General features: G+C 41.3%; 1 protein-coding gene across 7 annotated transcripts in view; it reads left to right on the top strand.

Moving 5' to 3' along the window:
- The window catches only part of LOC130567657 (interleukin-17 receptor E), a 57,842-nt gene extending 52,025 nt beyond the window's left edge, over positions 1-5,817 (top strand). For all 7 annotated transcript variants that reach the window (XM_057355921.1, XM_057355920.1, XM_057355917.1 and 4 more), the window contains 6 exons: positions 18-63; positions 143-297; positions 1,944-2,012; positions 2,215-2,260; positions 2,348-2,455; positions 4,388-5,817. In XM_057355921.1, coding sequence (XP_057211904.1) covers positions 18-63; positions 143-297; positions 1,944-2,012; positions 2,215-2,260; positions 2,348-2,455; positions 4,388-5,184 — 1,221 coding nt within the window. In that variant the 3' untranslated portion in view covers positions 5,185-5,817. The remainder of the gene's footprint in view (positions 1-17; positions 64-142; positions 298-1,943; positions 2,013-2,214; positions 2,261-2,347; positions 2,456-4,387) is intronic.
- Positions 5,818-13,987: the final 8,170 nt, after the last annotated feature.

The raw sequence follows: 13,987 nt of genomic DNA, 5'->3' as shown, positions 1-13,987 counted from the left end.
GATTGTTTACATTCTAGTTTTCCTTAAATGTCAGTCATCAAGTCTTCTGTCCCTTCGTGTCAGGTAAGATGATGTAGTCATGAGTGTCATAAAGTAATGTAATACTGCTGTCTTTTTCACATATTTTATCTTAATCTATCAGAGGATGGCTCTGAATGGAGTGTGACAGCTGTCCCTAAATCACTGCATCTGCAAATACATCTGACATCCAATATTGCAGCTTCTTTTGCTGCTCAGCTGTGCGCCAGAGAGGGAGACAAGTGTGTTCCTCAGGGAAATGTCCTCTCATGTCAAGTGGTTAGTCATGTATTTTCTATCCTGAGTGGTTGATTTAATCCATAGCAAAAAAAGTCAATAAAGTCAAAATCCGGGAGATCTGAGAAATATGCAGTGTCCAAAAAATCCTGAATGTGGTTCTAGAAGGGCCGCTGACCCTGATGGATGCAGATGAGCCTGACTGCTGGAGCCATTTGTGGTCCAGTATTCTGTTACGTTGCGAACAAGAAAAAGCTGATCCAAATGCAGCGTGTATGTTTTTAATTTGCACAAACACAATAAATAAGTATTTAGTGTACAGGGAATCACCAGGTCCATCAATGTAAGACTCTGTACTTGGCAACCATAACCACCACAGGCAGCAATTTGCAGTTATACGACTACAAGTAATATGTACTTGAAAATTTGACATAGATTAAATCTCCCAAATTGGTGATCAAGATTACTCTACATTTACAACAACATAGAGCTGCAGAAAAAATGATGAGACCACTTCAGTTGTGCCTTTGATCAGTATTTCTGCATGCATTCAAGCAATTCCACTTCAGTGTCTGTTGAATATCAGCAGAAAAAACCTCAGGAATGACAAAGTCACCCAACAGCAATGTAAAAGACTTAAGGTCAGTTTATGGTTCTGCGTAGGACCTACGCCGTAACCTACGGCGTAGCCTACGCAGAGCCGCGTACCCTGTGCGTACCCTACGCCGTAGCCTGACGCGCACCTCTCCAAAAATGTAGCAACGCGTCAACTCAACGCGGACCCTACGCGGACCGCAAGCGCTGTGATTGGTCGGTTTGGCAGCATCGTACTTCCTTCTACGCATTTCCGGCATCTTCTTCTCTGGTGTCTTCTTCCGGCAAGTTCAGAGTCCACAAAAGAACAACATGGTGAGCATCGACATCGACCAAGTTACTGAGCGTCTGATTGAAGAGGTTCGGAAATACACGCATCTGTATGACTCCTCTTCGGCGGACTATAAAGACTGTCAGATGGCGGCGAATTCTTGGAGAGAGATTTCCTCTAACGTCGGTTTGGCTTCCATTGTCGTTTGCAAACACTAGCATACACACACACAAAACATCGGCGAAGAAGAGCAAACCCATGAAAACACAAAGAGCCAACTAGCGTTTCGGCGGTGTAATTGCAGTATGACGCATACTCTCAACGCAGAACCATAAATGTTCACGACGGCGTCGTCTACGTACGTAGGCTACGCCGTATGTTACGGCGTAGGTCCTACGCAGAACCATAAACTGACCTTTAGGCAACACCAAGATAGCCTACTTAAAAGTTGTGAAAAAGCAGGCTTATTCCATCACATTTTCTTTTTTGAGCTGATCCTAAAATACATGTAAAACATTAGTATTGTGTTTTCTATGCAGTATTTAAGATCTGCAAACATTGCATCTTTTTGTAAATTGGATTTGTTTGTCCCATTTCAGTTTTCTGCATATAAATGTAAATAAAAAATATTTTTATTTGGAATTGGGGAGAAATGAGCTTACTGTGAAAAGTGTTTTAGATATTGCTTTTATGATAAATTATCAGAATAAATTATGATTTCATTCTGGAAAAAGGGATTTTGTACCATAATTGCATTTTTTTTTTTTTGATTTTTACCATTTCTTATTTCTGTGTAAATGTACTTCACTAATTCTCTTCTCAGGATGGGGGGCACACAGAGGCTGAACTGAGCGTGCCATTTTCTTTTCTCTCATCAGGACTGTGTGTGCAGGTAAAATACACCTCTTGCAGAAGTACAGTGTAACATAGTGTTGTCAATCATGTAGCAATTGTTTAAAATGTTCATTCATCCTGGTACATCTATAATGATGCGGTATTTACTCAACACTTACTGTAACAGTTTACTGTGCGGTGGGTGGTGTGCTAGTATTTCATTCTGAACACCGAATGTGTCTTGTCTGTTCTCTCTGCAGGTGTGGCACTTAGAACTTCAGGGAAGACGAATAATTTGCCCTGATTGTAAGTAAAATTATCTTGAATCATTGGAGCATATCTGCTGATAGATGAACATAAACACACACTCATGCTTGGGCATTACTCTCACAGACACACACAGGCGATGGGGTCTCATCATTGGTGCTGCATTGTCTCTTCTGGCTGCAGTGATGGTAGTGGTCTGCATCACGTGCTGTTTGGTCAAAAGAACAATATCAGGTTAGTCTGCAAACATTTGGGCCAGAAACATATTTGAGAATGCAAACACGATGTAAATTTACTGTATGTTAAAAACAGCTTTTGTTACGCTATGCTGCAATCATTGATTATTTTAACAAGATGACATTGTCAAGCTACTGCAAAACAAGTTAGTAACCTCACAATTTTTAGGTCAAGGACTAGTTCACCCAAAACTTTAAGTTAATCCATAGTTTACTTATCCTCATGCCATCCTGTGTATGTGACTTCCTTTCTTGAGCCACACACTGAGAATCTGTGTCATTTTAAAAACATATCCTTGCTCTTCCTAGCATTGTAATGGGATTGGATAGAGCCCCATTTTGAACCCTCTGGATCTAAGGGGGTTTTGACGCCCTGGAGATGTTTTGACATACCCTGATATTTGTGCTTTTTTCAGTAGTTTAGAAACATATTAATGGCTGAAGTCTCAGATCACTGTATTCAGCACAATCTATGCTACAAAAATATGCAAGCAACATCTGTGTACATGTTTGTGTTTTTGAGAAAATATTGTTTTTGCGTGGTTATAGATTTTTTTGAATGTCACTGAAATAAGGTCAGAAAACACATGCTACACATAAGTACCCAAGACCTTTGAGTAGCATAGGACCTTGTAGGCTGGAGACTTTGCTACAAAAACATGTGAAAACCATTCTGCTCACTCATTCACATAAAACAATATAGTGATTAAATGTTTTTAAGACACTTTTTGCTGTGGAAAGGCCATATGCGAGGGAGTGTCAATTGCCATGAATATTGATGTCTTTCACACCTGGAGAGGTAAAGACCCAACCCTAATGGGCTGTCAAGATGGAATGTTCTGAAGCAGCTAGAACAAAGAATGTGAGAAAACTTAGGGGACGTTTACACGATAAAACAGAAAAGTTTTTCCTTTGCACTTTTGAAACGATCTGCATTTACATCGATCTGGGAAAACGAGTAAAAATGATGTATTATGCCTGCCAGGCCAGTGGATGTTGCGCTGTAAAGAAACACTACGTGCATGTACACTGTTTTAATCTAAAAGCTCTTTTAAGGCACTTTGTCTATGTGTGTTTATAGTAGTTTGCATATAAATACTGTTTCTGCTGGTTGTGGTGGTGCAGTAAATCTACTTTGTGCTGGAGAAATGATAATAAGAATGTCACATAGCACAAGCAGCATGGAGGCCGCCATTATTGTTTGGGGAATACTCGCGCATGCCTACAGACTGAACGTGTAATACACATGCGAATGACGTCATAGTTTTTGGAAAACACCGCCTTCAGAGTTACATGGAAATGCCGTCGTTTTCAAAAACTTGCACTTCGAGACCCGTTTTCAAAAGTTTGCATTTTCAGTCCCCCAAAACACAGTTTTCATGTAAATGAACAGCCAAAACTCATAAAAAGTTTTCAGTTTTCAGTTGTAAACGGCCTCTTAAATAATGCATGTTTTATTGGTAGTACATTTTTCAAACAGTGCACACTATAATCAACACAAGAACACTTGAGCACACATTTACAGATCGATGTGTCAATTCTGGAAGCATTTTCTCTGCAACTGAAGACACAGGTGAACATCATATGCCTGGCATGTGTCCTGTCTTTTCCCATGCAATGCACACAGATTCAGTGATGCAGCTACATTCCTAAAAGAAAAATGTAATTAATTTTAGCGTGCATGTGCACAGTATTAATTTATAATATGAATAAATATGAATACTAACATTGCCCATGCATAACAAAAAACACCACTTTTTGTTCATTTTTAATATCATAGTAACAACAATAATACATCACTGGACAGTATTGAAAATAATTCAGATTGTGTTTGGGATTTGTCTGAAAAATAAATGTTATTTTTTGTGTAAGCTATTCCTTTAAGACAAATAAATAAATGAAAAAGTTTTTTCCTTTTTTTCATTTGCAGTTTGGCGCTGTGCTGAAAGAAGACCCCTGCTGCTTGTGTGTTCGTCTGATGACACAGCCCACATTACTGCTGTGTGTTCTTTAGCGTCCGGCCTACAGGACGAGCTCTTCATGGATGTGAGGCTGGCACAGTGGTCGCATTGTCGGTCTCAGCCCTCTCTTGCTCAGCTGGGACCCCAGCCGTGGCTGTACGGCCAGTGTCAGGCCATGCAGAAGGCTGGCGGTGCCATCCTGATCGCATGGAGTCTTGATGCTCACCATAGTTATCTAAGATGGAGAAAGAGCCATTCGCTCTTGGAGAAAAAATGGTCATCCAGATTCTGTAACACTGGCATGTATAGTGATGTTGAAGGTGGGTGTGAAGACAAGGAGAATATGTGTTATGATGAAGAGTTGATAGAAAAACCAAGAAATTCATCGTTGATCACAGCTGCTGTTTTCAATGCTGCCCTCTCCTGTCTGTGGACAGGAATACACAGTGATTTTCATGGTGAAGGATTTGGATTGGTTTGCTTCCAGAACCTTGACACCAGCAATCACATCCCAAAACTCCTCAGGTGTGTTCAGAAGTACTGTCTCCCTAGAGACCTGTCCACTTTAATACATGACCTAGGAAGCTCAAGGAATGGGATTGAAAAAAGCAAAGGAAACAATCGATGCTGGCCACGTCTTCTTTCGAAAGGTCTTTCATTTCTTGTGTCACGTCAGCTTGCATTGAGACTGGCGGTAAAACTCCCTGTGTTGGACAGAGGCAGCTCGAAAAACCCTCAAGTTCTCGCAGAAAATAAAGGGCAGTAATAAGCAAAAGACGTTAAAACAAAAGAAGCGTCACAGGAACGTTGTGTCATCAATTTTGTCCAGAAAGGAGTGTTTGAAGAAAAAAAATGCAGCAGAGCTACTAAGAGCAAACATATTACACTTACAAACAGCCATGCACTGAGTTCCATGCATATTGCAAATGCTGTATAACAGCCTCAACATGCAACATCAAATTACTCCGCTTACTGAATACAGTAGTAAATATTACCAGTTACCACTCACCTCAAGCGGATCAGCGATTGACAAAGACAATGATACATTCCAAGACCAGAACAGTATGTGTAAATATGTAATATGTATGTGTTTTTTTTTTGTAAAATGTTCTGCATCGGTGAACATTGTACCTTATCGCAGTATCAACTGCAAGTTTCGACACCTGGAGAATGTTACCAGACAACCACTTTAGTTGTTCTGACTAGTTCATAAAGAAAATGAAAATGTGCTCTGATCCATTTCTCAGACATACATATATGTATTCTCCCCTTTGTATTTGTCCTGTTTTATTTAATTACAACCACAATCAATTTTTATTTTTTATTGTAATTATTTTAATGAAAAAACAATTATGGATCTGAAAAAATAAACGGTTGTCTAAATTGTTAAAATAAATTGTGTGAGAAATGAATATTCCTTTTCTATTTGCAACAGTGCTCCTTACTGTATAACTGTGAAAACATGCCAGAGTAGTGCCAAAATGAATGAGTGTGAGATCATGTTGTTAACATTTGCAAAATACAACATGTACTACATTTTTATTAAACCACGCTAGTCTGAATTAAGGCAGACTAAAAAAGTACACAATATTTACATTTTAGTTATGAAGTTGAAGCCACGCTGAATTCAGCTCCAGACCCAGAAACACAGTGATCTGGCTTGGAGAAAAGTTGCTCTTGTTCACCCTGATGCCGAGAAAGGTGATGTGAGCGATCACACGGCATGTGTCTTCCATCACTTTTTCCTCGGAATCGGCTATGATAAGCCAATCGTCTATATATGTGTGAGGATTCTTAGGCCCGCTATTCTGAGCAGCGCCAGCCCCGCCTCCGCGCACAGACAGAACACTCTCAGGCTCAGTGCAAGCCCGAAGGGTAGAACTGTGAATTCGTAACACACGCGAGTCATTCTATAATTAGGGGTACATTTCATATCATCATATAAGTGAAGAAATCAGTGTGTTTTTTTGCTAAATATTCTACTTGTTTCCATAATATATCACTGGAATGTGCAAAATTCATTAATTGGCAAGCTTAAGCTCAAATGATAACTTAAATATTTAAATCAAAATAAACATCTGATTCATTATTTTGTCAACTGTGTTACAGACAAAAGTTGTGTCATAGAAGACATGAATGAAATACTAAGCATTTGATAAAACATTTGTTTGGAAGTTCTTTAGTCTATTCTTCAGTGTGTTTGTGGTTGTTTGTCTAACTGCTTTGAAAATATGAATTTTGAGCTGGATAATTGATATTCTGTGGGATAGTATCATCAAGGATGATTTTTTTCCTCTACATTAATCCACATTACGTTGAATTTAGAGTTATTCAACATTATTATGTCAGACCTTGCTCTCTAAAAATGTCCCCCATCATTTTTATTACAGTTCAGCCAACATTTAAACAAATTATGGCACAAAAATCCCATGTACAGTTGACAACAAAGTAACACAGTTGACAACAAAGTAACACAGTTGACGGGAAGCATTAGGAAAAGAAGAGAGAAACCTTGCTTTATGATAAAAACATTATTTTTGATAACAAATCTACAATCTGTCAGATGCAATTAAGGCATGCCACTTTTCTCGTTGTTTCTTTAAATATGCAGCCCTTTTCTCAGGATCCGCATCACGCTGAGCCCTGTACTGGCGCTGCTTCTCAGCAGCAGATAACCTCATCTCTCTAGACCATGTCATGGTCCTGCCTTCTTGTTCATGATTTTCTAGTCTTGTGGCAGGATCGTGACAGATCCCTTATGTTTAGTGTGAGAAAGTCATGGTTTGTTTATCATTTGACATGGTATGTGCTTCTCTCAACGGTTTGTGTGGAGAAGAACCCATATGCAGGCAGCAGCGGTGAAGGGGTTAACAAATTATTTATTTAACAAATAAAACACAAAACAAAAACCCACAATGGGGTAACGAAGACAGGACTAATATAAAAACAGAAACCAAAATACTGAGGGGGCAAAAACAGCAGGACAAAAATAACTAAAACTTAAACACGACACAACGTCTTACCAAAACACAGAAGGGTAACAAAGGCAGGGCAGGGTAAATAACAAACACGTACTTCACAGGCAAGGCAAGGAATCAAGGACACGAGCAAAACACACCGCCATCTACAACCAGGTAGGTACAAGAACAACGATCGAGCACAGGACAATGAACACGAGGATATTTTAAAAGGGAGACAAACAAAGGATAATAAACGAGGGGCAGGTGAGGAACATGAGACACGGCAGGGAAGCAATACGGGAAACGAGAGGGGCGGGGCCAATGACGAGACACGAGAAAGCACATGGCATGTCAATGATAAACAAACCATGACTTTCTCACACTAAACATAAGGGATCTGTCACGATCCTGCCACAAGACTAGAAAACCATAAACAAGAAGGCAGGACCATGACAGACCAGAAATTACTCTGTTTTGAAATAGTGTATAGCATAATTGATAGGGCTAAAATTACATATGTCATCAGGAAACTGTCATTTCAAATCACTGAAACATATCAAAATGATCCATGAAATTATTGTTTGTTAATATGAGTAGGCTATAGGGGTAGAATGGAAAATATCTATAATGATGTCGTTAAGTCTAGCTAGAGTATAAGGATTTATTCAGTGTATGGATAATATTGTTGAGTTAATCCCTGTATCATTCAAAATTTTAATAACAATAATTTAAAAATGGTTTCAGATCAGCTGACTTCTTCCCTGATAAGTATAACTCAAATCATGCATTTATGTAATCACTACCTTATTACACTTTTATATATTATAATTTAATTTCTGTGTAGTATCAATTTAATCAAGTTAATGTTTTTTAATCAATGGACTTAATAAGCATAAACCCAGTAAACCCTTACAACATTGTCAACCGTGTTATTCCCTGTCAACTGTGTTACACTTGATGGGTAACATAGTTGACAGGTAACATAGTTGACATTTCCTCCATTTTAGACCCATTTTAGGCCCTACAGACCTTAAACATGTCACCATATGACCTTGATCAATTTATATTTCTATGTACTTTCTTTACATTTTGTTGATTATAACATCTAAGATAAATACACAAGAAAATGTTGATAACATTTAATTAACCACTCATAATTAACCACACATAACATTAATCCACTCCATATGCAGACAATCATTTTGATGAAATATTGAAGAGGAGGAGTTGAAAATTACCACACTGTCTTCAGAATTCCTGCCAAAAAGGGCGTGGCATCACACATTGTTGATTATTTGAATTTGGAGCAAACCATTGCTGATTTATAGGGGTTATAAAAATGGGTAACATAGTTGACAAAGATTTCTCGGACACACACAAAGTGAATAATTTTATGTTTATTAAGGATTCAAATAGTTTTAAAAACACCTTTATCATGTTTTAATGATCATTTTGAACAAATAATGCTGAAAATAATATACACAAACATGTCTTCTAGGGTTAATTTTGAAGAGCAAACTTGAAATGCATGAAATCGGACAGCACAAAAACTGCAAATTCCCGTATATAATTTGCATTTTTTTGCCAAATAAATTAAAGAACTTGCTAACTTTCTTTATTAAAAGAAAGAGAAATATCACCTAATATAAAATTGGTCATTGCTTGAAATTAATATTTAGTCAAATTGATAAATACACCCCATGGACATGGTATGTACCCGTAATTATAGAATCACTCACGCCCTGGTAGGTGAAACGGAAAAAGTTGCTGTGCGGAGGATATATGCTTATGTGGAAAAAAGCATCTTTCAGATCGACTGATGTGAACCAGTCGTTCTGATGAATTGAACGAGAGAGAGTGCCGTGCATTAACATTCTGAAATTTTATGTCCTTAAGTGTTTGTTCAACACTCTGAGATCCAGAATAGGACGAAGGGACTAGGAACATTTCGGGACTTTCGGGACTAGGAAATAACGAGAATAAAACCCCTGGTTGTACAGATGCGAGGGCATCACCCGTACCGCCCCCTTCTCGAGAAGGGAGGAAATCTGGTCTTTCAGAACGTGAGAGGAGCTCTCTTCCGTCTGAGAAGAGAGGATTCCGCTGAAGCGCGGGTTTTTTTTTTTTTGGCAAACTGGAGCCTGTAGCCCGTCGTAACGGTGCGGATAACCCAATCGGGGGCCGACACAGACTGCCAGGCTGTCGCATGAGCGCTGAGAGTACCCACGCGCGTAGGGGATATACACGGAGCTGCCGGACTGCTCATTTGTGGTGCAATGGTGCCATCTAGTGGACAGACTGGCGGCGACATGCGGGACATCGGAGAAACGGCTGCAGAGAGCAGAACGTTTACTGTTGGTGTTTGGTTTTGATTCAGATTTTTTATTTTTGAAACACACAGCGTAGCTGAAGCCTTTATTCAGTGTATGAGGGGTGATTTGTGCAAACCGTGAAGAGGCTTTGGTTGAGCACTTTTCAACACCGGCAGGGCACCGTAACTGAAAGGGCCATAGAATGTCCGCTGGCTTGGACGGCCATACGGACATTGCGCAGAACCAGGTCGTTAACAGTGACGATCTCTTTCCAGAAAGTAGGCGATGGGGAACCTTTATCCAGGTGCTTACCCATGTCCTCCAATAGCTCAGCCTGGTAGGCTGAGAGGAGGGACGAAACATTTAGAGCTCGCACCGACAGAGCAGACGCTTTGTACGAGGTCTGGAAAACCGAAGCCATAACGCGGTCCATCTTGTTAGGGAGTGTTGGCTTGGGGGGAGCCAGAAGACCTCCCTGAGAGGGGCTGAGGTGTCTAGCGATGGACGGCTCGATAGCGGGAGGGTCACCCAAACCAAGCGATGCCATATTCTTAACCTCCAGACCCGTTAAGCCATGCTTCAGGTTGAGCGGGTCGTTCCAAAAATGGCGCATGTGCTTAGCGCACGCGGGGACAATCGGCAAGAGCTGTTTCCGTGGACCGGCCGGGGGGCCGAGGAGTTTGCCATCGTAGATGTCCCTCTCCTGATCGGCGGTATTCTGGAGAGCCGGCCATTCGATGCTGAACCAGGCGGCCGTCGCTCACACACCTCGAGGAGGATCGCGTGCGGTTGTGCAGCCGCGCCGCTAGCCGGAATAGCCTGGAGGGACGGGATGATGTCCTTGTCCTCCGAGCCATCGAGTAGAGAGGGATCTTCATCTTCACCCGCGCCGGCAGGCTCACCATGAAACGACGAAACCCCGGGTAGGATTTCGTCGAGTAAGCTCTCATCGGCCTGGTCGGCCCAACTGAGAGCTGGCAGACTCTGGGAGGCCTTCAGCATCCGAGTCGCACTGTTCTTTGACGCCCTGGGTGGAGGCAATCTTAAGCCGGCGCCTGAGAAGCTTCTTAGGCAGGGCCAGGCAATGGCTGCAGTTTTCCGGCAGCGAAAGTGCTTCCTCAGCGTGTTTAAACTAGAGATGCACCGAATGCAATTTTCTTTGCCGTTTCCGATTTTATTACAAGTGAAACCTGCCGATTCCGATTTTTGCCGATTCCGATTTTCTATCCACAAACTATAATTGACACTATACTGTATATAAAACCATAATAACTTTTCTTCAATACACATTTTTTTATTTTCATTGAATAATTGATTGAACATTACAATTTCCCCAAATTTCCCTAAATGCAGTTCTCCAAGCTGCATTAAATTACAGAATCTTCTCTTTCCCAAACAACTCTTAAATTGAAGAACTCTGTGACTGAAAAGAAGTACAAATAATAAAATATAACTAAACATGTCACTTAATTTACCTTTTTCATTTTTGTACTCATCTCACAAAAGTCTAAGATAACAATAAAATACTTCAACTTTATTCTTTTCTGTTTATGAAACTAACATTGCTTTATTTCATTTTTTCTGAAATGTAAAATAAATTGTCTTTATCTTGGGTCTGTAGTATTAAAAGAAGTGGGTTGATTTTTGCTGCAACTTCAATAAAAAAGTTAAAAATCTTATGAGTGAATTCTACTCTAAAGATGTATATGTATTTGCAGTTTTTTGTGTTAGTAAAGAACTCAATCAGATATATAACACATATATTGGTTGATTTATTCATTTGTTTATATTTTGGATTTTTAAAAACAAGTAGAAGTCGTGTTGAATGTCATTTTACCTAGGTGAAATTACCACAGTTTTAACGTAAGACAAGGAATCAGGATGAATGGAATTTACGTTTGTTTTACACAGAGTGAACGACTTCAATATGAGTTTAGCATGTGTCAGAGTTTAGCATGATGCTAATAGCATCACTGTTAGCATATACATACCCCATGTATACGGAGCAGCGAGAGATAAACTACAGTCTGTGCAGTAACGTTACATGATGTGCGTGCAGTCAGCGGAAATGAGAGATGCGCGTCAGTCAGCAGAGACCGGTACCGGTGAACCCACATGCGAGTATAAACGAGCCGTGAAAGACAAGCTGTGCGCGTGCACGTTTACATGTTTACATGCGGCTTTGAGTGTACTGACGGCTGTGACGTTCTTGCCCGCATCACGGGCAACAAAATGGCTTGGAATCGGCGAGATGTGAGACTGACCGGCCGGTCACCGGTCCGGCCGATCATACGAAAAACCGGCCGATTCCGATCTCTGTCCGGTCAATCGGTGCACCTCTAGTTTAAACCCCATACACGCGAGGCAATAGGGATGGGTATCCCTTGCGGTGATAAGGGAGCCGCAGGCGGCAGGGCATGCACGCGACTGTGGGTCCGATGGGGGAGCAGATTGTATATCCATGCGGAGAAACAGGCGGGCAGCCTGGTAACAGAAAGGATGGCGAGCGTGGGTGGCAAGCCGACCAATCGAAGATAAATAGCAACCAACCGTAAAATCCTGACAACACGCCTGGCGAAGGCTGATCGGAGATATGTCCTTCTGTAGGCCAAGTGAAGTCAGACAAGCACAGTAAAGCTGCGTAGCAAAGAGGTCGCGAGAAGCGAATGTCAACTGAGGAAGGTAGCGCGTGCAGTAGCCTTTATACATTAGGTGAGGGGGCGGGTCCTCACCTGGCATAGGGCGCGGGTCTTCACCTGGCATAGGGCGCACGCTCCTGTCTGTCTAGCCAGACTTGGTGCAATTGGATGCTTCTACAGAGGTCAGGTATGGATGCCCTTCCCATAGGTGGATCTCGTAACGAGATGATGATAGAGAACTGAAGGTTTGCAGTGACGGAAAGACTCAGACTTTATTCCACATGTAACCAAAATCGTGTATGTTCATGTAACAACTCCTTCATTATTTTGGATTGGCAACCAAGTAAACACATCGTAATGCATAGCGTAAGCTACATTTAACAACATCAAAATAGACCCACCGTGAACTGTTAAATGAAAAACACAATGTAGCCTACAAAAATATGCCGCCAGTTGTGCCACCTGGCCGTCAAGTGTTTCAGAACGGATCGTGCAGGCATCCCGGATCGTGTACTGACAGTATGTTCAGAAGCCACTTGATGATAAGTGTAAAAGTGTCCTGATTGGTTGATTGATAATCACAGTGATCGCAAATGTAAAGTGCAAAGACAAATATTGGTTCCAGATGAGAGAATGGTTAAATGTGGTGTCATCCAAGAAATCATAGAGCCTACTGAATGGTGCGCCCCTATTGTGGTCGTTCCAAAGAAGACGGGGCAAATTAGAATCTGCATTGATCTAAAGCAACTAAATAAAACTGTTAAAAGGGAGAAATTTGTGCTGCCGACAATCGACGACATTCTTCCTAAGTTAACACACGCTCAAGTTTTCTCACTCCTTGATGCTGCTTGCGGCTTCTGGCAGCTGCCACTGGATACGGAATGTGCAAAACTAACAACATTTCTCACTCCTTTTGGGAGATATTTCTTCCGCAGGCTGCCCTTCGGGATAACCGGTGCACCTGAAATTTTCCAGCGTGAAAAGTCGGAAATCCTCAAAGACCAAGACGGGATCGTGGTGTTCATGGACGATATTTTAGTTTATGGCAACACTCCTGAGGAACATGAGCAGCGATTGCAGAGGGCTCTGACAGTCCTTGACCGGGCAGGTCTGCAGCTGAATAAGGAAAAATGTTTACTGCGACAGGATCAACTCAAGTATTTAGGACATGTCATAGACAAAGAGGGCATACGGCCTGATACAGCGAAAATCGAAGCTATTACACACTTGGAACAGCCACAGCACATCTCAGAACTGAGGAGAATGCTGGGTATGATTCACTACCTGGGCAGGTATGTTCCTCATCTCTCAGATGTCATTCGACCTCTCAACGAGCTGTTGAAACGTGATGTCATATGGTACTGGGGTCATGTGCAAGAGGAGGCGTTTAATAACGTTAAATGAGTAATCACAGAAGCTCCTGTACTAGCGTTCTATGATATCACAAAGCCCACAGTTGTCAGGGCAGATGCCAGCAGTTATGGTCTGGGGGGCGACTTGCTGCAGGACCATGACGGACAGCTAAAACCAGTGGCCTACTGCTCCAGGGTGCTAACAGATGCTGAAAAAAGGTATGCACAGATCGAAAAAGAGTGCCTGGCAGCTGTGTGGTCCTGTGAAAAATTCTCACGGTACCTGTATGGACTGGAAAGTTTCGT

This window comes from Triplophysa rosa, linkage group LG17 (genome assembly GCF_024868665.1).
Source record: "Triplophysa rosa linkage group LG17, Trosa_1v2, whole genome shotgun sequence".
NCBI lineage: Eukaryota > Metazoa > Chordata > Actinopteri > Cypriniformes > Nemacheilidae > Triplophysa > Triplophysa rosa.
The sequence above is the reverse complement of the archived record's forward strand: the minus strand, read 5'-3'. Positions and strand labels throughout refer to the sequence as shown.